Source organism: Harpia harpyja, chromosome Z (genome assembly GCF_026419915.1).
Source record: "Harpia harpyja isolate bHarHar1 chromosome Z, bHarHar1 primary haplotype, whole genome shotgun sequence".
Taxonomy (NCBI): Eukaryota; Metazoa; Chordata; class Aves; order Accipitriformes; family Accipitridae; genus Harpia; species Harpia harpyja.
This window is the reverse complement of record NC_068969.1, coordinates 70,858,629-70,883,018: the sequence shown is the minus strand read 5'-3', so window position 1 is coordinate 70,883,018 and position 24,390 is coordinate 70,858,629. Positions and strand designations below refer to the sequence as shown.

The 24,390-nt window shown below is 36.6% G+C and overlaps 1 protein-coding gene across 1 annotated transcript in view; it reads right to left on the bottom strand.

Moving 5' to 3' along the window:
- The window catches only part of FANCC (FA complementation group C), a 73,624-nt gene that overhangs the window by 34,356 nt on the left and 14,878 nt on the right, over nt 1–24,390 (bottom strand). The window contains exons 4-5 of the mRNA XM_052778766.1: nt 1,155–1,274; nt 317–381 (exon numbers count right to left, since the gene is read on the bottom strand). Of these exons, the coding sequence (XP_052634726.1) occupies nt 317–381; nt 1,155–1,274 (185 nt within the window). The remainder of the gene's footprint in view (nt 1–316; nt 382–1,154; nt 1,275–24,390) is intronic.

The window sequence follows — 24,390 nt, the reverse complement described above, 5'->3', positions numbered from 1 at the left end:
AAGCGTTCAAGGTCAGGTTGGATGGGGCTTTGAGCAACCTGGTCTAGTGGAAGGTGTCCCTGCCCATGGTGGTAGTGTTGGACTAGATGGCCTTTGAAGGTCTCTTCCAACCCAAACCATTCTATGACTCTCAGGTTAAGTATAAACTCTTACATGAAACACAACTTAGCAAGCTTGGCCGCACCTGAAATTATCTATGTATATATCCAAAACTTTCCAACTGAAGCCTAAGTTGCCCAAGGCTGTAAAAAGGTCCTCACTGGACTGCAATGATCCAAACTAAAATATATCAAAATGACGTTTAGATAACACCTACCTCCCCTGAATGTTAAGTCCATTGAACTGATTTCCTCTGAGTTCTGTTACTAATGGAAAGACCATCTGTTAAATAAAATAAAATAAAATAACATAAAATTATAAATTACACACATTAGTTGCACGGTTCTCTGTGTAACTGCCATACTGTAGAGGTTAATAACTTTGTTCACTCAGTTTGATTTTTTAATTATTGGTGCCAAACTAAAGCTCTCCAGATCACTGAATAAACTGCTGCAAAACGTTTTTGAACACAGTGTACACCTTCCACATTTGAAAACTAAGCAGCTATTTATTTTAGCTCTGCTTCCCCAAGAGTTGAGGCAAAACTTTCAGAAGAGCACTACTAATAATTTTTATATGCTTTCTCTAATTTAAGTCAACACGTTATGAAATATTGTTCCCATTATTTTTATATATTAAATGTAAAAGACGCTTTTCCCAAGATTTAGGGCTCATCTACCGTTTTAAATGCCGTGCACACAGTCAAATAAAACATTCAAAAAGTTACATTCTAATACACAAAATAATATATATAAATTAAAATTCACAGGGAAAAAAAATTAATGATAGGGCAGACATTTTTTTGTTATAACACAACAGCAACAGGAATTTTATTTTTATGAACATCTATTACAGTATAATCTAATAAAAAATTTTCTTGTTTGTCCAGAGATCTCCCACTTCATTTTTTCCCTTAAAAGGCTGTAATAGTAACTGAGGTAAGAAAAGATAAACAAAGTTCAGTCCATGCTCCTTATAACAATGAAAGCTCCGTGTATGTGCATATAAACTGGTGATTTATTATTAACAATTTCCCAATTGCACAAAATACTTACATTTTTAACTAAGTGACAGTAATAATCTGCTGATGTGTAGCCAAGAGTTGATATGAATGTACTGGTTTCAGCTTCATTACTTTCCCACTTAGAAGAAGAAAGAAGATGGCACAACAAACTCTGTAAGAAATCAACAGAAAGGCAATTAAAAAAGTATTAGGCTATAACATGCTGTTTAAAAAGAACTGACTGCTATTGAACTGTATATGGGGTAAGATCTTTTGATCAGTTGCAGCCATTTTACACCATAAACACAGAAAAGCAGGCAGCTCCCATCATCCTTAAGGAAAATGCTGCAGCTGCTACAATCAAATGTGGGTTCACACACCACACAATTTCAGTAGTTGTGCAATAGTAATGGAGGCCATCCATGTCAAAACCAGACAGATCTTAGGTAGGTTTCAGTTCTCTGGGAGCCATTTCAGTCTGATATCATCTGGATAGCAGTAGTCATGTTGCTACACTGCAAAAAACTCACCTGTAGTCTTGATCAGCACCATGATCAAGAAGAGAAAGCACCAAGTTAACATTTACTTTTCTGTATCATTCCTTCAAAAGGCCCCAGTATTTTTGACAGGATTCAGGGTCTGGCCTCATAATTTAATTTGCTTAATTTCCTCATTATCTTGAAAAGATAGTGATAAAATTTTAGTTTGAAATTTACTTCACCAATTTCACTATGGAATGCTTTGAGTCAGATTTAATAAAACCTTTTAAACATGTCATATAAAAATCAAACCTATCCTTTGATGATACATTTGATATACTGGTTCTGCAGGCATGTACAGAAGACTCTGAACACATTACTCTGGTTTCATGCTTTCTCAGTCTTCGGCGCTATACTACACCTCTGCAGGCTTTTGGACAGATCTTATACCCCAGCACCTTCCCAGCTGAACTCATTTATGAAAACTGTTGTGTGAAACCTTGAGCAGGTTTTTGCATCCTGCTGTCATAACTGAGCAGAGGCAGTTTTATGTTGCTTATCAAATGATCTGCTCTGAATTTCTTACAGTTTTCTTTTCTTCCTGTCCTCTATTGCGACATGCTGATGTAGCAACAGCTACATTCCCTTTCCAGGGGTTCATTTCGGGGCTTTATAGATCATTGACACTTAAAGTATAAACTAAATTACACTTCGTATGGCAATCAGCATAAAACTCTTTGTAACAGAGGCTCAGAATTAGCAAAAATGGAAAAAGACCTTCTTTTTTAAATTATGTAATTAAAAGGAAAGTTCAGACGAAAGGTCTGTGACTTCCATGGCCTTAGGGTGTTTCACTCTACATATTCTTTTGAAAAGAGGGATCTGATGAAAGATTCGAGACTAAAAAAATAAAAATCAGTTAGCTCGTTTTCTGCTTTCAGAAATCCAAACCAAATATTTATGCATGCTTTTGTTGAACATCCCTAAGCAACTGCTTCAGAAGTCCTAGAGTTAGATGTATTCCATGCATTCCATGTTTGATTAATGTGAGAGAAAAGATACAATCAGCAGAAGCACACCAGAGATCTAAGAAAATTCATTACTATCAAAATAAGCAACAGGCATTTGGGAAACCCTATTTATTGTACTTTTGTTTAGGATTATCTTACTACCTCGCAGACTTATGTTAAATGCCTAAATTTTTTCTTTCATCGTAAACCTCTTTTCCTAAATAGCCTTCAGCAGGAGAAACTGATGTTTTACTGTCATCCAGTGACTTCCCTAAAACTAAGGAGGAAGGAAAACGCTGTGGCAACACACAGAGTTTCAAAGAAGTAATTTACATGCAACTTTTGCATTCTTAAGAAAAAGACATTAAAAGGTGGATTTTCAAAATGTACAAGCATCTAAATATATCAAAAGTGAAGGCTAAAATCTATTAAATTGTACAATCTCCAAACTCCTCAATCTGTTTATTAATATCGAAGCATATATATTTTTATTGTCCTTTGCAACTATTACTAAAGTTAAAATTTGTTTTCAGATCACTGTCAAGGGTTCAGAGAAGCACTTCCTACAAAATAGGACAGTTTGCCAAGTAGAATGAGATAAGGGATCAGACTGCAAGTTGAAAACAAAATAAAGGAGGAGTTAGCAACAACAAACCTGGGATGCCACTTTTACTAGAGGTAAGGAGGGGGCTTGAAAAGTACAAAGTTTGTTGGATTGCTCAGTGAAAGACTTGCAAAAAGCTTCACCAGTGAGAAGAGCAAATATAAAAAGATTTGAAAAGGATTTGACAGGTTGACATGGCAGCTAATGACAGCTAAATGATGGAGTAGCTTAAAACCCCATATATTCACCTGTAACACCACAAAATATATTATGTAGTGACGCTCTCTGTAACCAGAATTTTCCTAAGGATAAAACTAATCAAATACTCTCTATGTGAAGAGTAATTTCAAAATTACTTTCTCCCTACTCTTGTGTAACAGCCATTGTTAACCAATCAACAGAGAAAAAGACAAGTCAAAATTACTACATATCATCAGAGCCTGCATACAGCCTGCAACACTTCCCTGTTTTGGGGTTTTTTTGTTTAGTTGGTTGGTTGGGGTTTTGTTTGTTTTTCCTCTTCTGGGCACTTTACTACATCCGTGCTACGATTTTACATATCAGTTATTTTTTTGGAACACACCAAACCTCTAAACAGCCAGAAGGAGGCAAGGGAAACAGGGGTAAGGATACACTGTAGTCAAGATGAAAGGAGGTATTAGGTATGTATAAAACAAAGGTATAAAAGAAAGGTATGTATTAAAGGTGAAAAACAGAATTCAGCTCTATGTCATGTATTTCATTTTACAGATGCTATCACCAGTGCAAAGCCTGAGACATACCTACCTGGGACAAAGATAAGAAATTTGATAACAATAATTTAAAGCATTCATCTTTCAAGGTTTAAATGCTTTCTTTGGTCCAAAACATATCCAGAAAGTTCTCCTTCTCTCTAGAAAATGTAGCTTATTTACTGCCCATAATTCTGGTTTTAAGTGATAATTCTTTTACCACTATATATTGCATTAGCAGAGAGCTGTCTGAAAGAAAAATAAATATTGACAATTCACTTTTACATTTGATGACTGGACCGTTAGGTGGATAAGGAGCTGCCTAGGTGGCTGTGTCCAAACGGTTACAGTCAATAGCTCAATGTCCAGGTGGAAACCAGTAACAAGTGGTGTCCCTCAAGCGTCCATACTGGGACAAATACTATTTAGTATCTTCATCAATGGGATGGGATTGAGTGGGACAGTGGGATTAAGTGCACCCTCAGCAAGTTTGCAGATGACACCAAGATACTGGTGCAGTTGATTCACTTGAGGGAAGGGATGCCATCCAGATGGACTTTGACAGGCCTGAGGAATGGGCCCATGTGAACCTCATGAGGTTCAACAAGGCCAAGTGCAAGGACCTGCACCTGGGTCAGGGCAATCCCCAGTATCACTATAGATACTGGAGGATGAATGGATTGAGAGCAGTCCTGTGGAGAAGAACTTGGGGATACTGGTGGATGAAAAATTGGACATGAACCAGCAACATGTGCTTGCAGCCCAGAAAGCCAGAGACACTGGAATAGGTTCCCCAGAGAAGCTGTGGATGCCCCATCCTTGGAAGTGTTCAAGGTCAGGTTGGATGGGGCTTTGAGCAACCTGATCTAGTGAAAGATGTCAATGCCCATGGCAGGGGGGTTGGACTAGATGATAGTTGAAGGTCCCTTCCAACTCAAACCGTTCCATGATTCTATGATGCGTGTAAGGTGAGCTGTTTCTTGAAAACAAGATTCTTTCAGCTGTTCTATTGCCTAATCCTCTTGTAACATTACGCTTCTGTGTAAGTACACAAATGGTGTGGAAGGGGTAATACAATGCCCAGAAATAAAGCTTATACCTAATAACCTCCAAGTAAAGACAATTTTTTTTTATATTAATTTTCCAGCCACTTAGCAGGTAAGCTGGATAAGGCAAACTCAGTACTTGCAAGAAATTCCATTTTCCAGTTACAACATGGAAAGATAAAACAAGCAAACCATTCCAAGAGACAGTCTCTAAAGAGAAAAACTGACTGAGAACAAAAAGATCATCAGGTAATTATTTTCTTATGATATTTGTCTGTCCTCTTTCATCCTATCCATCATTAACTTGATTATCAAAAATACAGTGTAAACCAGGAATGGCTAATTTTTAACTAAATGGCAGTGAAAACTGTTTTTACCTCAAGCTTCAAAGTTCACAGTGTTTAAATTCCAGTAATTCTCAGATCTAAAGGGACTGTATCAATAGTTATTTCACATCATACTGCAAAACTTGGTTCGAATCAGCTCCAAGACCGAGTGTAAAACAATGTTTTCTTATATGTAAGTTTCTTCTTTCACTTTTGAAATCAACTTTTCAGAAAATACAGAGAAATCTAGAGGAGTTCAGGATATTTTCTCACAGAGGTTTCTATAGGATGCTAGAGAATTATACAAAACTAGTAATTGGTTTCTTTATTGCATTACAAAGCCCCCACAAAGCACTTTTTTCTTTTCCAAACATAATATTTTATACAGCCACAATGTGGATTCCGAGGGTCAGAGAGATCAGTAATTTGAGATTAGTGACTTTTAAGGAATAATTTCAAACCCAATAGAAGGTATTCAGGTACATGGTGGGAGAGTTGTCAATACTAAATGCATTCCTGTATTGATGACCTCAGTCACAAATCCTAGCCTACTCCAGCAAAGCAGACAATTTGAGATCTACATAATTGTCAGTTATTTCTGGCAGTAAATCAATTACCACTCACTGTCTAATCCACTAACACCATATTCTACAAGCCAGAAAAATGGGTAAGTCTGTGGCAGAAGTGCTGCATTCAGAAGGAAAAATAACAAGGCGTCGTGACTCTGGAAAATGAAGAGCAGTCAGGCATACTGTGATATCAGAAATGATTTCTTTCTTGATTTCCTTCACCATTGATTAAGTAGGAAGCAGGAGGGAAACCACCTTGGTTCTAGTTGAAAGAATACATCCATCCCCATGGCCTTGGATTACAGTTCTGCAACATAATCCCTTTCAGCCTGAAACTGAATTAATGAATTTTCATAAAGCCCTCACAATGACCAACTTCCTTGAACAACCTTGCCAGTGGCTTTATTTATTGATGCAATTTATACTGAGTAATATTCTAGGTAACTCAATTTAACATCCACTGCTGCGCAGAGATTTCTAATATCTTTAACAGGCAGATAATCCTAGGAGAATTTGCATTATGACATAAAATCATCTACTTTATCTATAGAAACAGAGTGCTTCATACCTACCATGTTTTGTAGCAGAGGAGGCCTGATTTAACAATTACTCCTCTGAAATACAGATTGGCTATAAGGCTCTCCCTTATTAATTCATGCAGGGAAAGTGGAGAGAATGAGAATAGACTTGAAACTAAAGACTTCTGAGAATACAAATGGACAAAACAAGTAATTATGTTCCCTGGTTATCATCCACCTGTATCTAAAGAGGAAATGTTTTTCAGTTGCTTAGTCCTACATATCACTTTTCAATTCAGCTAAGCCAGCTCTTTTGATACTCCTCTTTAGGTAATGAAGGCTGATTTCCATGTGCTACAAGGGATTTGTTGAGTTACTCCACGAAGTTTGTTTCTCAGAGACAACCTTCTCTTAGAGCATGTGCATTTATGAAAGCCTCAAAATTATTTTCCTGGAGCAGAATTTGCCCCTCCACTGAGATAAGAAGCACAGCACCAGGCAGATACCAGCTCAGCTAGTGTCCACCACTACAGAAAGGGGGAGAAGGTGCTTTAGTCTTCTGATACTGCCTTTACTAAGCAGAGATCCAAAAGCTCTGAAGCCTTTTCCCCCTTCTTACTGTAATAGGAAGTATCTTCCTGCTCATGTTGATGGGGAAAAATATAAAAGCCTCAATTAAAGGGACAATTACCTCTGAAATCAGACGTCAACACAGAAAAAGAACTTTATGCTAGTGACTGTATTTGTGTAGCAACTGTCCTGGAATTTATGACACAGTTTCAAAGACATTCCAGGGGACCCAGATAAACCAATTTGTTTCTGGAAACTTCTCAATGCACTCTCTCCAAAGTATTTATGATTCAGAATGTCCACAGAAGCAGATGTGGAAGTCAACAGGGGCAATATATTTTGGGGAGAGGAGATGGATGGTTTCACTGGGATCAGCCATTCAAACCTGATACTTATTAGGACTTCCCAGTGACATTACTGGGCTCTTTTTGCCAACTTGGATGAGTCTGTCAAAAAGACAGGTAGAGCAGGATGGAACAGAAGGGTGTATCATTTATCCTAAAGAATATTTCTCTTTAGTATATTCTCCCTGAAAACACAGAGTGCCATTATTTTTTGAGAAGAGATCATTAATGGCATTTTGCTGAAAATTATGATCTATATGAATTTGTTGGAATAAGTACAACACAAATACCCAAAGGTAAATTTCTGAAGTCTGGTCAACTAACAGGTTTATTCCTGACCTTTCCATCTGCTTCGACAGGAACCAGATTTCCTCAGCTCTGCTAAGAAAAAGCAGGTATAAAAAGAAAAACTAAATCTTATTCAGAGGAAGCATTAGAAGTAAGTGCTATTTCCTCTTTGCATTTTATCAGATTTTGGAATTATGTTTCTTGTATGACAATGATTTCAAGAGTCTGTACATCAATTTTGTTCTTAGGTGTTCTCTGTACAGTCAGGTGGCCCATTGCTTTCAACACAGGTCTAGAAGACAAGAGTTCAAACTCTATTTCCAACCTGGCTTTAAAAATACTTCAAAACTGTGTAATCAATTACAACATTAATGATAAATTAGATAATATGATTTCCAATCATTATTAAAAAATTAAAAATGTTATACAATAGGTATTATTTCTCTCTTTAAATAGGTAGGATTCTAACATCCCAAATTGCTTTCTAAATTATTTAAACAGAGTTCTCAGGAAGCAAGGTATACACATTGCTCTGATTTGTTTAAATGTAAATTAATTTGTTTGCTAGCTTTCAGCAGCTCAGTCCAAACCACATTCCTGCAGATACTTTTTAGTAATATTTTCTTATAAATCCTGCCTGAAGGCTTAAGAGTTTTATTGTGTTCCATACCCTCTAGAGTAAATGATTGACAATAAAACACAGACAGGTTTGGTATTTTTAGAACCTTTTTACCATGAAATAAACAGCCAGTTCTGGAGAACCATAGTGGCTAAGTCTGTAAATGACACGGCAGCATGCTCATTCAGAGACTGTCTCAACACCAACTGTTTATGAAACCAATTCTGTGAGTAGGATGCTGACATATCACAATTCATATTATTTCCACACCCTTATCCATTCATAACAAAGTCTGACTTTTAATTTTGCTTACAAGACCTCTTGCTCCTTAGTTCCAGGAAAAGGCAGAAAATTAGTTTTCCACAAACCAAAACCAAAATGTAAAAGAAAAGAAGGTAGTAAAACATCATACAGATTTAAACATAATGTAGCTTTCAAAGTACTATTTTACTCTAAACAATTTTGTTTTCTCAACATTTTACAAAAATCTCAGTGTATAAATTAGGGGAAATGATACAGCATATATTTCTTAACAACTTAATTATTACCAGTATGTGAGAATGTATTTTATAAGCTAGTAAAAAAAATTTCCTTAACTAAATTACCATCAGTAACCTAAATCAAAATCTCCAATTTCTGTTTTAAAATTAAAATTGGTTAAAACACACTTCAAATAGACAAAATGTTAAACTACGCATACACATATATTTCAATGATTAGCTAGTCAACACAACCTCCCACTTCACCAAATTGTCTATTCCAGCAACCACTTAGAGGTTTTGCACAAAGAAATCACTTCAGTTTCAACTTAACTTTAAGAAAGCTCAGAATATTCTTCAGTAATTTACTGGATCGGGGCCAAAGTGCCTAAGTATAGGGTGGGGAGGGGTTTTCTTCCCACATTTCTTTCTGACATTTACTGTCAGGAAGTTTTTTTGTTTCGGCACAGTTTATGGATACATACATTTATGGGATGGTTTTCATTAGCTAAATTCTATACCAGCACACTAAATAAAATTGTTGGCCACAACTACATGTTTAGGATTTATTGGAACTTCTCATTTTTCTCCTTATTCACTTGGAACAGCAATCTGACATCTGCCCACATCTAAATTTCCATTGATAACCATGAAAGACTAGTTGATCATAAACAAATTATTCTGCTAAACACTCTTACAGAGGCAAGGGTCTTGCCATTTAATCATGTGATCAAGTTACAGAAAATCTACAGATAAGTGACAAGACTGAGTTAATATTACTTTAGAGTTAAAAAAAAAAAATCCAGGAATAATATTATTCTTTCACAAGATTTATGTTGCCAGATGCACAGACTTCATTGTTTTTCATATATTCCCAGACAGGAAAACATAGGTTCTATGAAGTTCTCCGCACTGTACCTGATGCAACAGGGCCCTTCACCCTGTTCTGTCCTTGAAGCATGTAAGTAGGCTCACCTTCAGTCAGTGTTTGCAGTAAAACTGCTCAAGTGCTCTTACGTTAGGCCAATTTCCTTAACTTTGCTTCAACAACCATAAACGCAATTTGCTTTGAAAAAAAAGCAATAATGGCAAAAATACACAAAAGGACCATGAAAACCTACTAGAAAAACTTAACTGAAAAAAACCTTAAAACCATATTCAGGCACATATGCTTTCTCTTTAGAAATTAATGTATGCTATGAATTGTGTTAATCTTGCTGATATATGTAGCTTATTAAAAAGACTAGGCTCATATTCTACTTCTGTTTCTTAAAATGGAAGAAAAATGTTACATACTTACTTACAATTCAAAATGAACCTGATCCTAATTTCCAAACAATATGCAGGAAAGAAAATTAAAGGAAGGGACAGGAGAGGGAAGCTGTCTTGTTGTTCCCTCACCAATTCAAGCTCAGTTAACTTCTGTGAAACTAGTATAGGAAAAACATATTGCACTACTACTGTGGCTAGGACCACACAACTTTTTAATGGAAGAGTTCCAAAGCCTAAGCTCCATCTGCAAATCACTAACAAAACACTTGGAAATCATAAGAAAGAAGCTAAAGAATTGTGGGGCTGGCAAGCTGTGACTCTACTTTTGGCCTCAGACAGGAAAAGCAGTTTCGAATCTCCTTCTCTTTTCTTTATCCTTTCTCTTTAAGAAACACCCACCTAGAAAGTCCTATTACTCTCTGTATTAAAAAAGGGGAGACTTTTGCTGCTGAAATAAAACACACATTTACACTAACTTACAAAAGGAAATTCAATAGCTTTACCAGAGACAACCGTAAATCTTTTTTTGTTTGTTTATTTGTTTAAAGCTCTCTGGTTTGACTAGCCAGAGATTTAGAATTAATTTCCCTCTTCCCTCCACAGTTTTCAAAAGCCAAAATGCAAGCTTCCCACAGAAGAATTCCTGAAATCCACAAAAAATTATGTGGAAAAGAGGGATGAATAAATTTAAGTTTAGAAAGAGTGGATGCATCATAAAATTCTTTCACTTTTAGTTTAAATCTGTGAGTTCAGTAATTTTTAGAAAAAACGATAATCCCAAACTTATGCCTTTTTCAATGAATATATGTACCTAATGTCAGATTTTTATATTTCCAATAGGTGTATATGTTGCAAATACCCAAAGGTCACCTAACCTAGGATGACATTCAGGAGAAATTACTTTTAATCACTTGGCTTTGGGCTTCATAAGTAACAAGCCGTAAAAAGTTTAAGGGGAGAAAATTGTTCACTGAACTTTTTAGTGAAAAAGCACAAAACACACCTGTAATGGTGATGCAATAACTGCTGGTCACTAATTATATTGCATTGAGCAAAAATATCTAATGCCAGCAGAATTTCTTCAAATAGAGACCTCTTTTTGCTTGTCAGTAACAAATCATTATTCTTTACTAGAGCCACCTGGCACTACTAAAGTGCTCTCAGAAAAGTCAGCTGGCTAGCAAATTGTGACACTTGCTGTTAAAGCTCAAGCAGCCTTGCAGGAAAGCACAATCCTTAGTTTCTCATTTTGTTCTCTGAGATATGTAGCTTTTGTTTCTTTTGGCCCAGAAGCCAAGAAATTATTTATATTCATGTTATCTTGGCATTGTTAAAGAATTATCTATTTGAAAAAGAAGAAGAGAGGTCTGTTTTCCCCCAGCCCATTCATATCATCATACTATTTTTAACCAGAAGAATATGGTAATACTTGCAAATTTGCAAACATTGCAAATTCTCTTACATCCTAGCAATGCAATTATCTACAGGTGACTAGAGAAGGTCCAAATCAGCTTAGAAAGTTGATTCACAAACGGGTTAGTGAGAAGGCTAACTAACAATTTAGATGTATAATCTTCAATAGGTTAGAAATGACCAAGAACGCCCTCCAGCTGACTTTCCAAAAACTGAAAGAACAACAACAAAATACTATCAGTGAACTTAGTAAAACTTCAGGACAATAAGCATCAGAAATCGATTGTGTGCTGTGTATGAAAACCCATCTTCATTCTTAAATGTCCTCTCACTACATTAAAAAGAGCCAGCCCCAATCTCTTCTTGTATGAATATCTCTTTACATTTTCAATCACCTTCCTGTCCTTTATGAATAAAATTGTTTTAGAACATATTCTATTAGAATTCTTGAATATATACTATTACTGTATCAACTACTTACTTTTACACTTACCTTTGATTCATAGGTCAATTCCAATTTTCACTGCAACCTTCTCCCTCACCCAGAAGCAACCCACTCTAACCATATCTGAGAATCTTGCTTTTTCACCTTCTAGAGGCAGAACTGTATATTATCAAGTTTAAGATACAGATACATCAAATCTTAAGCAAGTATTGCTGGGAGAAGTGGGTTCCCCAGGTGTGCACCCAGCATAGTCACACATGCTTCAACAGCTGGTGCAGCTGAACAAAAATGCTAAACAGTGGTTCCAAAATCACTCCATCTCTGGCCCATGTATTTTGTGTATGCACAGGACATACACATCAGGGACAGGAATAAAGAGGACCAGGGAGCTGGTTTCCCTTTCCAGGTTGGTACCTGGGACACAAACAAATTGCACAAAGGATTGAGAAAAGTGCCTTTATCACTCATTACTCCCTCGGGGCACTTGCAAAGCAGGCAGACTTGGTTCTCAAAACTGAATTTTAACCAGTAATTTAAAAGTTGAAAGGTCCCACATCACATTAGGAGTTCATTAAGTCATTTGGCTCTAATTAATGATGTCAGATCTTAAAAGTGTGCATATATTTCATTTAACAGTCTTTTGCTTTCTGTTTTGATTCAAAGGAAAATTGACTTTCAACTATCAGTTACCTAGTGAAAAGAAGTTTCTTTCTAGCTCATTTACATACTTAATTCCACATATGCCTAAATACCATGTAAAAACTCATCTATCAAAATGTATCCTTTCATGCCCATATACTTATATAATAGAATTACAGTATCTGTCCTCAACTGCAGCTGATTTACATACCCCCAAAAAGCCTGTAAATGCTAAGTATTTGCATGACACCAAGTTTAGCCATTTAAATCTACTTCATGAAACTCAAGATTCCAGATGAGTAGATGTCAAACATTAAAGAGGTGAAATCAGCTTCCAAAGCAGTAAACTGGCTGCCAGGTAAAAAAAAAAAAAAAGTAAGTTCCTCTTCATTTTGATTGGAGGAAAAGTGCTGTGCTAATGGCTAGAGTGACAGTAAAACATTTTAGAGAAACAGTAAAACAACACTGAGCATCCAAGCAAGCAAAAAAATTGGGACAATGAAAATAACAATGATGAAAGGCTTTTAAAAACCTTATACAGCACTTAATATAAGTGCAGAGATTACTTCTTATTGCCAAAAAACAACAAACCATTCAGGTTTTAAAGTAACATATTTTAACAAAAAAACCCCAAACCAACCAACCAAAAAACAAACAACTTTTATAAGAGACTACATATATTACATTATATACTATTTACTTCAACCAGAACTGATTTGGTAGGAAGCATGACCTGTATGGTTATGGCTGACAGAAGCAAGCAGCCAAAAGGAGGGGCGAAAGGAAGCTATACTTTCTCAAAATTAAAAACCCCTAAAAGTCTGTGGAATGCTGTTTACTTCAGCTCTGTTTTACAACCACTGCTGCATGGAGAAGGGATTGACTGAAATGTCTGCAGCCTGTGGCCACCCACACTATGGGAAGCACTATGATTAAAGAGAGTGCTAGGTTCTTGTGTCTGCCAGCAAAGTCTGCTCCATGCTGTAATTACTAAACTTGCAGTCTTCTTATAATCTATTGCATCTGTTGCGGCAAGTCCCCTTACATTGTCCAAGAAGAAAACCATTCAACATGAATAGCAAGTTATTTTTAATGTGCATAAATGGCTCAAAAACTGGATACTTTAAATAATTCTCTTTTAAGTTTATGAAAACAGTTTGCCTTATAGTATAGCCAGTGCCATAGTGAAAACAGATCTACCACTGAAACATTCACTTTAACCTACTTACCAAAAAGATATAGCCTGACATGCCACCCTTTCACCCCACACCTTTATAATGAGCTAAGTCATTGCTTTACACATTTTAAGCACAAGAACTATGTGAATTGTGGATTAGACATGTATCTAGAGAGCACTAAAATATTACGATTCCATCTGTCACTTCATTGAGTGATTACACACATTGAACATTTCCGATGACCCTATGATTTAAATGCATTATAATTTCTCCCTTTCTCTTTAAAAATGTTTAATATTTCATAGTAACAGTAACTTTGAAAACAATAAAATAAGCCCTCAACATAAAAATAAGTAGCAGTTCTCTTAGCAGAAAATTTTATTTCGAATTCTGATCTCTGCAATAAGTAGTAAAAAAGTTCAAAACTTATATTCCATGCATTCTCGTGATGTTGGTTTGGTGCTCTATCACACAAAATTAAGCAGTACAACGCTGTTGTTGGAAGCATAACATGCAGCTGTTATTGCACTCTTCCCTACCAAATTTATGAAGCAGTCTGTACCATTTCAGCAATTTTGCCAGGAGTTGGCTGCACAGATGCTCCTGCGAAAAGCACAGATTGACTACTGGCTATAAATATGAAGTGTTACACTAACCAGTGTGCCACCACCCGGCAAAGGAGGGAAGAAGGATGTACCAAAAGCAAGGCTGAATGAAAAAAAATCAAGGACTGGGTAAAAGCCCATTCATCTCCACCCACTCCAGGCCACTTCCTGAGGAAATGTCTTTAGACCCTCTTTGATATAAACCTTTGATTAGAAGCAAGGGTAATTTCCACATATAGTGACTGAGGAAAAGTGCCACAAAGACTCCTGAATGACAAGGGAAAAATACAGAAAAAATTAATAGGAAAAGTATAAACAAGATACATACTTTAATCACCATCAGATGTCTTTCATCTGAAGGAATACACTACGGTCTTTGCAGTGATCAAAGTTCTTGATGATTATTTGCACAGGTTAGAGGAGGAATGACAACTCCTCTTTTCCAAACATACCAAAAAAGCCATAAGATCCCTAAAACCACAAGAGTGAGTCTCAGAAAGTGATTAAGTAGCTTTCAACTACTTTGGCCTCCAGGAGACTTAACATTTTCCATTTCTCTCTTGGATGCATGCCCCCTGGAACACAGACCTCTCTCTTCCCACAACTGCTAGGGAAAACCAGATCCCCTGCTCCATGTCTCCACTTCCCTCTTAAACTCGCATTCCTTTCTGATTATTTTGTAGTTTAACTATGGTAAAATATTATAGTGATACTATCACAAAAATAAGAAATAGTCTAAAGCGACTAGTTATTTACCTTAGTCTGCGTATTACTAAAACTAGTGTTCTCCCCTTAGAAGGGGGAAACAACAAAAACAAAACTTCAAACATTGTACTTGTAATAAAATCCTGCTAAAACCTATGCTCTATGACAAAGATTCTTTCTCCTCTAACTTTCTTAATAATAAATAGCAGGTTCATAATTTTAACCCAAATATCTCAGTTCAGCTCTTAACCTCCCTCTTTCAAAACTGTCTAGATAAGGAAGAAAAAATGTGTTTCTCAGTATGACCTCTAGTAATTCATAAGCTTTTTAATAGATGCATTACCCATATATGTCTTTAATATTGTATTCTTATCTCAGAGAGACATCATTTATTGTAAACCCAACATTATTTTAATATTTTTCTGCATCAAATGGTTTTGGGGCCCATTTGGCCTCGTGGAATGACAAATGATTTAGGCTCTTCCTAACTTAATAAAGCAGGCTAAAGAACAGTTCTTGAGGTTTACTATAATTTGTGCACTAAATAACTTCTTTGTGTTACGTTGAATTCCCATCTCCTAGAAAAATGTGAGCTTGTAGACTTGCTTTTATAAAGACAAGAGAATACTTAAAAAAAAAAAAGATAAAACCTTTTTACATTATATTTGGATTATTCTTAACATATGTTCTTTTCTAACATCATTTTCTGAGGTGTTCTTAGCCATCTGACAATGCGTGCATATAAATAAAAACAGTACGTAGCGAGTTTTATTAAAAGATGATAAGTATATTGGCCACAAAATCAAATCAACACTCTTCACCTAAGAAAAGACTATCATAATTCCAATGTACAACCTACACCTTCATGTATAAATTAATGCATCTGTATTAAAGTTGGTAATGTTAGAGAGAGAATGAGGAGATGGAACACTGTCTCCTTAAATCATAATGATCTAATTTATATTAAACCAAGCTTATAAGCAACAATAGTAAAAGCAAGCCAAAAAATGTTCTTTTATGATGGTCACATTCTCTGTTAATATCATTCCTTTTCTTCTGAAAAATATAGAATACAGTGCAATTGCAGTTCTTTGACATGTGCTGGCATGCAAACATCTATTCCATCAAAAGAGAATTCAAGGAAAAGGGAATGTTTTGCAAAAAGAGCATATCATACCCTGCCCTACCTTGTGGTAGATGTGTGACCTCAGAAGGGTAGTATACACCCTAATAAATTCAATTCCTACTAGAAAGAAGTTGGTAAGGAAGCTAGTAAATGTTCAACAGACAACAGCTCTTCAGGTGGTAGAGAAAACCTTCTCTCACTTTTGAGTACTTACCTGAATGCAAATTCATACTGTGGGAAACTGCGGTCTAGTAAAGGATCTTGGAGTTGTCTTAGAAAAAGACATTCTGCCAAGGATGGTATTGTTTCAGGGACCCTCCAAGATGACCTATCGTCTGGTGAAGGTATGAACAGAACTTCAAGTAATCATCCCACACATACTGGAATGAGGCCCAACTTCTGGTGGAGTGTGCCTGGATCACTTGAATACTTTTGCACTCCTACAGTATATCCTAACAGAACTCACCATCTTTATGGACATTTTCTTTATATAAGCACTATGCCATGTTTATTTCAGCAACGGAAATAAAACAAATGGGGAGACCAACAGAAATGTTTATTTTTAAAAAAAACTTAAGTGTGAAGAATTATTAAACATGAGTTTTGGAGAAGAAAACAGCCAAGTGAATCTGAGCCAAATCTACAGGAAGGAACTACAGCTGAGCCCCAAAAGACTAAGATACACAAACACTAAACAACAACTGATCCTGGGGAAAAAAAGAGGGGCATGTGGGAGAAGGTGTATCAGTCTCTGACCAACAGATGAGGACAGAAAGAGTAAAAAACCAAGATATGGAGAAGTTCTGGGCAAAAGGGTCTCTTCTTCCTTATCAATGCAAAATGGTTCACCTGAGGAAACCCAGATCCTGGGTCTCCAGCTCATAATCTAGCACCATAAAAACACCTTCATAAAATCAAGGAGAAATGACAGACAAGTGGGTTTGATGATTCACAGTATTAACTACTGCTCAGCTCAGAGAAGACCATGTTTTATCATTCCTTTTACTTAGGCAAAATGCTTTAAAACCTTACCCACTATCATCTGGTTATTGGATTACAAACAGCCTTGAACTCTCAAATGTTAATATGCAAACTTCTCTTGACAGGAGAACAAAACCATTAAAATTGTTCACAGACTGTGAAATTGTCTCCCTGCCCAACACTAGGTCACTACAACAATCGCCTGGACTAAAGAGGTAAAAAGTGAAACCAGCTCCCTTGACAGATGTTAAAGGATTCACCATCACAGGAGAAAGGATATTACTGGATGCAGAAAAGCTGACTGAATGGATTAGAAGACATTGAGAAACCAATTGTACATTTGAAGCTTAAAGGACCCCAGTGTGAAGTCTTGTATAAGAAGTAAAGGCATTTGACTCAAACTTCCAGGTGAGATTCTAGTCTGACAGTACAGAGTTAAGTCCTTCCTAGGGGGAAGGAAGTCATGAAAGAACTATGCTAATGGAGACCAAGTCAATCCTAAAGTCCCCTTATTACTTCAAGCGAGTGTACCTGTGGAGAATATATTTTTCATTGTTTACCTGAAGAACCATGATGATTAAAATGTAATGACGTGTATGTGAACCTGAGCTGCTGAGGCACTTTTTCATAGCAAGGTGTCTTGATGGAAGAGAATAAACCTCCTGAGATACCCACTGATAGGAGGAAGACTTTCACAAAAACCACTGGTGCCAAGGAAAGCCAAACATCTGATCATAGGCATGAGCTATTATGAAACACTGGTACTTACAGCAAGAGAGTGTTCAAAAGGGAATTCGAGATTATACTTTGAAATTCTCTGTGGCAGAAAAAACTGCTTCACTACAAAATATATTAGTCAACCTCTCTTATTTATTGTAGCAGTCTGTAATGGCTACAACTTACCACACTAATCAGATCAAATCATCTAGAGTCCCTGTGGGGACCTCTTGCTTACCAATTAAACAAAGTAGAGAATGCTTGGATGGAGAACGTTCTCTGGGGTTTCATGTTTGAGGAATTTGGAAAGTGTCTGGAGAGCAGATAAAGCTCTTCACTGTCGCACACTTTCCACACCACAAGATGATTCTTTCATCTACCAGATTACTTCCAGTTCCAGCAAGCTTATATTAGATTGCGACATCCCAGTGTCAGTTTATTCTTGATCTAATGACTACACTCACCTTTGTGTTTCAGACATTAAATAAACAAACTTTGCTTTGTCCATCCAGGAGAAACACACTGTGACCCTTGGGCAGAAAAAATTCACACATAGTAATCTGTCCCACTTCCCCACTAAACTCCTTTCTATCACCATCTATAGAGCTGTTCTCACAGTGCACAGATTGTCCAGTTACCTCTTGTATACAAGTGGCAACTGAAAGATAGAGGAAAATTAGCTTAACTGCCTAAGCCTTCTTAGGACTTTTCATGCAAAGTTTTAGTTCTCCTAATTCACATCTGCAGAAACCTCACATTGTATCACTCAAAAATAATTCAAGGCAAAAGACTGAAAGAAATCTCAATCAGAAAACAAAGCAAAAAAAAACCCCAAAACACCACTAGTGTGGCAAACCTCAAAAACAGCCTACTTATTTGGGGCCTACCAATATACTATATAGACTAATAATTCAAGTGCTATACATATTTATAATAGCCATAGCATATTCAGTATAAGTGAATAGGGAAAAAAAACTTTATTAAATATAGTATCTTATAGGGAGGTTATCTCTGGGAAATAGAGCAATAATGAAAAGTACTTTTATTTTTCTAAAAAGTAAGTAAATCTATGCCTACCCAGTTTTAGTGGATTCTCACTTCACTTGGCCTGCAATTTCATCTTCTGAAATAAGCCTTAACAGATTTCTTTGTATCATGTCATACTCATTTGAGACCAGTCTAAAACATCTCAGTCAAAACCAAGAATTCTTAAATCTGTCAATAAGCCTTATTTTTCTCTTTTAATATTTTTTTTTCCAGTGTCTTAAAGGAACCACCATGACAAGTCTTAAAGAAACCACCAAAGTACTGCAATACCCTCCCTTTGCCCTCTCAAACTAACAGCAATAATCAGAACTATGTTGTTTTGACCCTCTGAACTAGTATTCTTAAATTACATTCTTGTATTCTTAAACTACATTCCCTAATGCTACCTCTAACAATTATTATACATGGTATGTTTGAAATGAGACAAGTTTAATTACACAGGAACAGAAATAGGATAAAAATAGCTTTCGATCTAGCTAGTATCCAGTCTCTGACAACAGTCAAATGCAGAAGCCTTAGGAAAGCTTGTACGAACGGAACAGGCATCTAGCTGCATCTTCCTTATCCCTCCTTCCTAGGGGTTTGGCTGCCTGTGCTCAAGGCTGGGTGTCACAGAGTGCTGCGTGAGTGAGAGTTGTAAGAAGCTGGGTCCTTCTGGCTTCACTTGAGAACTGCATGTAAGCACAGGCAAACAAAGCTTTTGTTCCTGGCCTGAGCTATGTTGCAGCCGTGCCTGTGGCTGGTCGTGCAGCTCGCTGCTCCAGAGCCTGACCCACGGCCGTGACTTCCTGGCTTGACCTTGGACCTGCCTCATCACTGTGAACCTGGTCTGGCGATCACTGGACTCATGGCTGACCCTGGCGATTGTCACCGGACTTGCTCTGCTCTTCTTGTGCAGCTGCGCCATTTCTGTGTAAAGCCACAGCTTGCACCTGCCTTCTAGTCACCGGGGGATCCTGGCTCACCTTCCCCCGTGGAGCAGCACACCCTTGGCGCTCCCTCACACCAAGAGTGTCAGCATCCATGTACCTACACTCAACCGCCTCTGTCAGATAATGGCCTCAATACTCAACCTCACAAGGTGCCACTAGCAAGTCTTTTCAGTTAGCCTCTGTCTCGAATACTCTCAGATCTTACACAAATTAGAACAGTTGATCTACACCTACGTTTTGCCTCACTGAGGTTTTTCCAAATGGTTACTGGATTTTTCCGGTAAACAGCAACTCTGTCCAAGGTCTGAATTTACCTTTGAAAATGCTATATTTAGAGGTGAAAAGTGTTTTGATTACTAAATTTATCCTCAGACCTTTTTCCTGAATGGCCACATTGGTTTATTATCGTTTCAGCTGAAGCTCAACTTCCATCTAAAAAAAAACCCCAAACATTTTACTGCATGAGCTGAGGCCAGTGAAAGAGTAGGAGTTCTTACTCTTGCTTTCATTATGATACAAACAGCAGCATTTTCCTATTTTAACTGACATTACTGCAGTGATATCATCTCTGTTTTCTTGCAGAGATGGTCACAATAATTGAGGATTTTTTTTCTTAAATTAATCCCTTCTGTTTCTCAAACTCTTTTCACAAACTGCGCAGAACATTTATTAAACAATTTTGCACAAAGATACACTTGTAAGGACGGTTCAGGCAGCTTGATTAAGTGCACAAACTGCATCCTGAAGACTTTTTATACAGTCCATCCACATACATGATACTCTTCCTCTTAGTACAATCTGTCTTGCTATACACTTCTCCACAGGTATGTTACAACTATGCAAAGGCATTTTTGCTTGTTTCATTTAACTCAGAAGTTCAGCTTCTTTCAAACATGGCTTGGAGCTTCTGACCATATTTTTTTATTGTTGGGTTTGGGTATTATTATTATTTTCTTCCAGATTCATAGAACTTCTTGATTTTTAAAAAAATGTTGCTGCATTCTGGTGACACAAACTGACTGCTATACCCAACCCAAATGACAGCCAAGGAAACAGAAGCAGTTTTCCCCATGGAGAGGGCTGAACTTGATAACATTTGCTCTGTTTTTTTAAGAGTGACCCTGATGTTACAGCAAGTTTAATATCTGGCATCCAATCAGAAACGTCTCTCCTTGTGTGTCATTATCAGATATTCTCCTTTTATATATTTAATCTAGTAATCTTTCAGTAGTTTTGGTTTGGGTTGGTTTTGTACATGGCCAACAAATGTACCACTCCAGTGTTCTTCAGAACAGCCAGCCTTCAGGAAAGAGTCACGGAATATTTAGGCCTCTTCAGCTTTATTCTGCACTTTGAGTATTACTCTCCCGAATTGGAAGATTTTATTATTTATTTATTTTTGTCCACTACTGCTGCTCCTGGCAAAAGTTATAAAGCTCCACCAAGCTCATCTGTTTTTTTTTTCCCCGTGGCAGATTTGATTTGCTAACTGTCTCTGACAAAATGAGCACTCCATCTCCCCATGCTTTAGCTTTGACTGACACAAGCTTTTTTGTTTGCTTTTGACAAAATTCTAGTTGTCAAACTGCTGCTTCACAAATACAAGGCATCAGAAGTTAGGTCTACACCTGCTAACGTGTCTCACCACTTGTTCCAAATCCTGATCACATTGTGATCTCTAACCTGTGAGTCAGGCCTCAAGTTTGTTAAGACTGGGGTTTTTTCAGTCTTATTTACAAACTGTTTTACCGAATTTACTATTTTCACTTTCCTCATGCATTCTCTAAAACATGTCATTTTTGTGTTTCATTTTACACAATACATGTGTGTATAGCTTTTGCACTCATGTCTGTAATAACAATTCACCCAGCTTCCACTAGTTGAATTAACTGAAAATTGTTTTGAAACACCAATTAATTTATCTCAAATAATGACAATGAGGAAATCTGCCTTCTGGCTTTTCTGGTTTTTAATACCATGGCCTTTGACTAAATGGCACATCTGAGTCTTGTATGTCCTTTCAGCTACACAGGGGGTAGGGTGTTGGCATTTAACCTGTTCTATCTACAGTCAGAATAGTTTTTTAATTTTTGCTAGTATACATAACTGAAAAACCACTCTAGAATAAAGTGCCCTTCAGATACCTGTTTCATTCTGCTCCTGAGATCTAGTCTAAGAGTGTGCATATGCACTGTGTACCAAGAGAGGTGGACTAGGTCAGCAAAACACAATTTTATAGTTGCTGCCATTATTACATATTTAAACTTCCTTGTACAACATGGTGGACTGAGAACTACCCAGAAGCCAGGGTGGCGCAAATGCTTCTGATCCTTTATTGCTTAAATAAACAATGGGAAAACCATCTGTTTAACTGTTGTGACAATTACATTCACTCAGGTATGTTTGCTGTTATTTAATCAACTTTGTTATTAAATGGATACATCAAGTTTAAAACAAAAAACCCGCTGTAAATTTAGCTTCACACATAAAAAATAAAACTAAGTAAAGAGAATTTTAAACACAGAATTGAGAAGCAGTATCTTTTATGTTTTCCCCTGATATCTGGGAAACATTTTAAAGTCAGCTTTTCCTATTCAGAAAGCTAATATGCTTCCTCATTATTCCTTAACTCACAAGTCAAATACAACATTCAGGTTTTTCGGATGCAACTTTAATGGCTTGACAACTTACAAATGCCACCAAAATCTGCATTTCCCATCCTGTCCACAGGATATGAGCCTATGTGAGATTTAAAATTGGATTAAAATTTTCATGAATGATGAGAACATTAATAATTGCATTGCATAACAATAAAACTTCTAAAATTACATTAAGTTCCAAGTACTTCAATGCTCTGACCAATCATGAATTATAAGAATAATCTAAAAATCTCCAAACATAAACAAAACAATATCATAAAAGGGATCACTACACTGTAATTATCCAGAATCTCCTGCGTGTTCACAAAAGCCTCCAGAACAGGCAACCATTAGCAGCAGAATATTTGGTAGACTGTTTTTCTTTGTTTCCATTTTTTATGAGGCATATTTATTTAATAATTGGGCTTAGTTCTAATGAAGAACAGAAAACTTTTGTAACATAGAACAGCTTAAGTGAAAGTATAATGCATAACAGCTAATTCCCAGTTTCTATTTGTCATTACCAACTCAAGATAATGGCCTGTTCATGCTTACTCTGTAACAGCATTATTTTATATCTATTAATTATACCTATTGATTTGGTTGCATAAGTCAAGTTCAACTTGGTCCTTCCTTAGAGGAAGCACTCATCTTTATTTGTCATCCTCATGACAAATTTGACAAATTAAAAGCAAACTACTGCATAATACTGCCTTTCTAACAAAACACATCCAGATGGAACCAGAGAAAGGCCGCAATGTTATTACCATTAGTTTAATCCCTAACAACATTTAAATTACCCTACTTTTCAAAAATGGTATGTGAGAGTGCATGTTTCTGAGTCTACGCATGTTTGGGTGATGTACATACTGGTAATCACTTAATACAGAGGTTGCCATCTACTGGTATTTAGCGGTATAAATTTTCGCAGCTTGTTATGCTTGCTGGAAGTTGCTGTGCCAATGCACTGCAAAAGGCTTACTCTTAACAAGGTACCAGAACAAAAAACATGGATGCTTTGTTGTACCCGACGTTGTGGGGAGAGTCTCATGCCTACAACAAATAAACTTTTGAAACCAGAAGCAGTGAAAAAGGTGACAGAATAAATTAAAACATGGGAGCAGTAAACCAAGTAATATGATGACAGACATACTAAAAACATTCCAGAATAGACAGATCACTTGTCCTTAAAAATACACTGTGTGACCATACATAAATGGGTCACCATGAATAATAATGAATAGCGTAATAAGGTTTGCCAAGGGAATAACAGAGGAGGGGAAATACAAAAAAACTTGCACTGTTCAGAATACTATTTGCAATTTTATAACAGTGAGGGAAGGGGGAAGCTGGAGGAAAGGAATAGTTGTTTCTGTTTTCATTCTTTTTTCTAAATCTATCTGCATGATGAGTCTTTCACTGTAACCACTTCAGAACCAAGAATGTTCGTGTATAGTGTTTAATACAACAGATCCTCAGATACAAAGCCCCTAAGTACTAAAAAAAATATAAATATGAAGAATTAGTCATTATCATAACAACAACTGAAAACACAGATAGAATTCTTCCACATCTCTGGAATAATTATGGGCAAGAAAGACAAAAGTCAGTTCAACTGCATGCACTGTGCATACAGGAAAGAAGATCATTAAATAAGTTTTCCTATTACCGAGTATCCTGAATTGTTTCCAAAAATTTCAGGAATCTTAACACAGAACTCTCACTAGTGCAAGCATCATTAAACAGCTAAGACTCAAAATAATGCCACACAATCTGGGCAGCAGTGAAGCTGGCTTCTAATCTAGAGATTACTATTAAAGGAAAATGTTCATCTTCCGTTAGAAGAGTATGTATTAGAATGCTGTGAAATGGAAAGCTGTGTACGTAATAATATAAAACAAACATATGTGCACCTGTATGTAATATGAAGAATGCCATCTACTGGTATGCAAGAATATACACCACTGTTCCTAAGTTAGTAAATAGCTATCACAATAAGCAACAAA